Here is a 2373-nt window from a genome sequence, read left to right on the forward strand (position 1 = left end):
ACACAACAGGTACCTGAACGCAGCACGGCTCTTTTAGTAAACTTTATAGTTGTTAAATAAATGTGAACAAAACAAAAACAGTTTTATCTGCTGAACTGAATGTAAATTACTTTCAAATAAACTGTGGTCCGTGCTCTGCTGCCATGGTTAACCAATGATTACTGCTACTTCCTGTCTGACAGGAAGTTGTACCAGAATCATTTAAACAGCAGAGCAACCAGGAAGAAGGTGGAAAGATTAAAGTGAAAAACGCTTCAAATTAATATTTATTGTTAAAAATGTAAAATCGAGCCTCACTGTGGAGTCTAACTCGGCTCCTTCAGAAAATATTCAGGAACCGGTTGTTGGTGGAACGGGTGTGCAGGAACTCACACCGTGGTGTTTGTTTCCAGGTGCCGTTGGATACATGGGAACAAGTGCCTTCGTGAGGAAGATCTACACGAACGTGAAAATCGACTGACCTGGAGCTCGACGCCGACACGGGGAGCAGACGTGTTCTGAAAGACGGCGGGCACGAGTCCTTTATTTTATTTTTTGTTTTTTCTTGCAGAGATCGAGAGAATCTCGCTTTGTACAACGTAGTTTTTCCATTTTCTGAGCGAAATTCATTTCCACACGTCGAGGTGAGCGAAGAGGAGCAGATGTTTGAGGAGCAGATGTTCGTGCAGCAGAACCCGGAGTCGTGTAGCTCTCTTCAGTGAAGAGGCCGGAGGGCGGTTCTGTCCTTCCAGGTGTTCCTGTTCTCGTTTTCAAAGCCCCTCTTTAAACCCTGACGCCTTCACCGCAGTTCGTTTTGGTTCAGCGACTCGATGGTCGCGCCCCTCCTTCCAGAGCCAGTCCATCCATCCGGAGGTTCAAGTCCCGCTGGTGTTTCATGTACAGATCAAAGACTGACAGCAGCCGGGTGCAGGAAGAACCGCTTTTTAAATGAATGTTTGATGTGATCCCATTTTCCTGTTTTTTCTTTTTTCTAAATGTTTGGGTTGAATGAAGTTACTGTAAAGATAATATATGGGGGGGGCGGGGGGGGGTGTATATACCCTGAATAATGGGCCTGGAGACGTAGATCATCAAAGCTTTTTGGTTGTACAGATTTACTACGGGGTGGTTCTTTTATTTTTAAACACGATTTTTTTCATTTAAAACTTTTCTTAGTTTGGGGCTGGGGGGGTGGAGTGGGGGGGGGGCAGCTGTTACAGCTTGCCTGAAAATGCATGAAGTTTTCTCATCGACTTTGTTCGATTCTTTGAAGCCATTTCTCGATGATCCGTCTTAGTTTGGATTGGTTTTCTCTCGAGCAGCATCTTTGATTCGGGTCGGGTTCTGTCCAACCGGAACCGTTTGAAGCTCCTCCCCCTTCTGCCAACAGACTGTACAAAGTCAACTTCCTGTCCAGCTGTAGCTCGATGTTTTCTGCACCAGTGAGTTCGAGCATTCCTTTCGGTGTAAATACGGTCCGTGTTGTTGGAGAAGCGGCGACGCCGTTCCCCTCATTTCCTGTCCCCCCCCCCACCCCCACGTTGGTTTTGGCACCTCGTGTACCGATGTCGGGACGTTTTCAACCTGCATATTAACTGGCTGTAAAAAAATAAACATGTTTATGTACAGGGAGCACGACGTCCGCTGGTCCTTGGCTCAGACTTGATCAGAACAGAAGAGCTCGACAGCTTCAAGAGATTTATTGATCAATTATTTCTACAAATTAAACGTTCAGTTTGGAACAAGTTGAGGGTCGTTCAGTTGACCTTCTCGAAGTACTCCTTGGACCCGTCCGGAGTCGGTTTGATCTGAAAAGGAAACGTGAGATTTATTTAATTTAACTCTGGTCCTACTGTTCAACACACAACTGTGAAAATGTTCAAATAAAGAACGTTCTGCAGCAACATCTGCAGCAACATCAGAACGTCCCGCAGATGTTGCTGCAGATGTTGCTGCAGATGTTGCTGCAGAACGTCCCGTCAAAGAACCAAAGCTTCAGTTTTCACAAGTTGAAAAGAGTTTAAAGAAAAATCTTTGTGAAATTCTTTAGAAAAGGTTTTAAATGTTTGTAAAATAAAGTTTCAAAGCCTCGGGACTCTTGGGGCTGCAGTTTGAGTTTAAAACAAGTTAAAACATTTCTTTAGATCAGGGCTCTTCATCTAAACTGCTCAGGGAGGGGGGCACGGTGTCAGAGCCAGCAGCTCGGGGGCCGGACATCCAGCGATTAACATCAATATGTAAATTAAGTTTTACAATGATCTGTAATCTTTTAAATTTATTTTATTGCATTGAATCAAATGTAATAATAAGAACCCAAAACACAGACCAGACCCCACACACACACACACCCACACACACACCCCCCCCCCCCCCCCCCCCCCCCCCCCCCCCCCC

The 2373-nt window shown here is 45.3% G+C and overlaps 2 protein-coding genes across 2 annotated transcripts in view; one reads left to right on the forward strand and one right to left on the reverse strand.

The window, feature by feature from the left end:
• The window catches only part of tm9sf3 (transmembrane 9 superfamily member 3), an 18996-nt gene extending 18000 nt beyond the window's left edge, over window positions 1–996 (forward strand). Inside the window, exon 15 of the mRNA XM_037684657.1 lies at window positions 393–996. Within this exon, the coding sequence (XP_037540585.1) occupies window positions 393–460 (68 nt within the window). The 3' untranslated portion in view covers window positions 461–996. The remainder of the gene's footprint in view (window positions 1–392) is intronic.
• A 667-nt stretch (window positions 997–1663) lies between these two features.
• prdx3 (peroxiredoxin 3) overlaps window positions 1664–2373 on the reverse strand; it is a 7404-nt gene continuing 6694 nt past the window's right edge. The window contains exon 7 of the mRNA XM_037684666.1: window positions 1664–1787. Coding sequence (XP_037540594.1) covers window positions 1737–1787 — 51 coding nt within the window. The 3' untranslated portion in view covers window positions 1664–1736. The remainder of the gene's footprint in view (window positions 1788–2373) is intronic.

Source organism: Nematolebias whitei, chromosome 1 (assembly GCF_014905685.2).
Source record: "Nematolebias whitei isolate Nwh7 chromosome 1, NemWhi1, whole genome shotgun sequence".
Taxonomy (NCBI): Eukaryota; Metazoa; Chordata; class Actinopteri; order Cyprinodontiformes; family Rivulidae; genus Nematolebias; species Nematolebias whitei.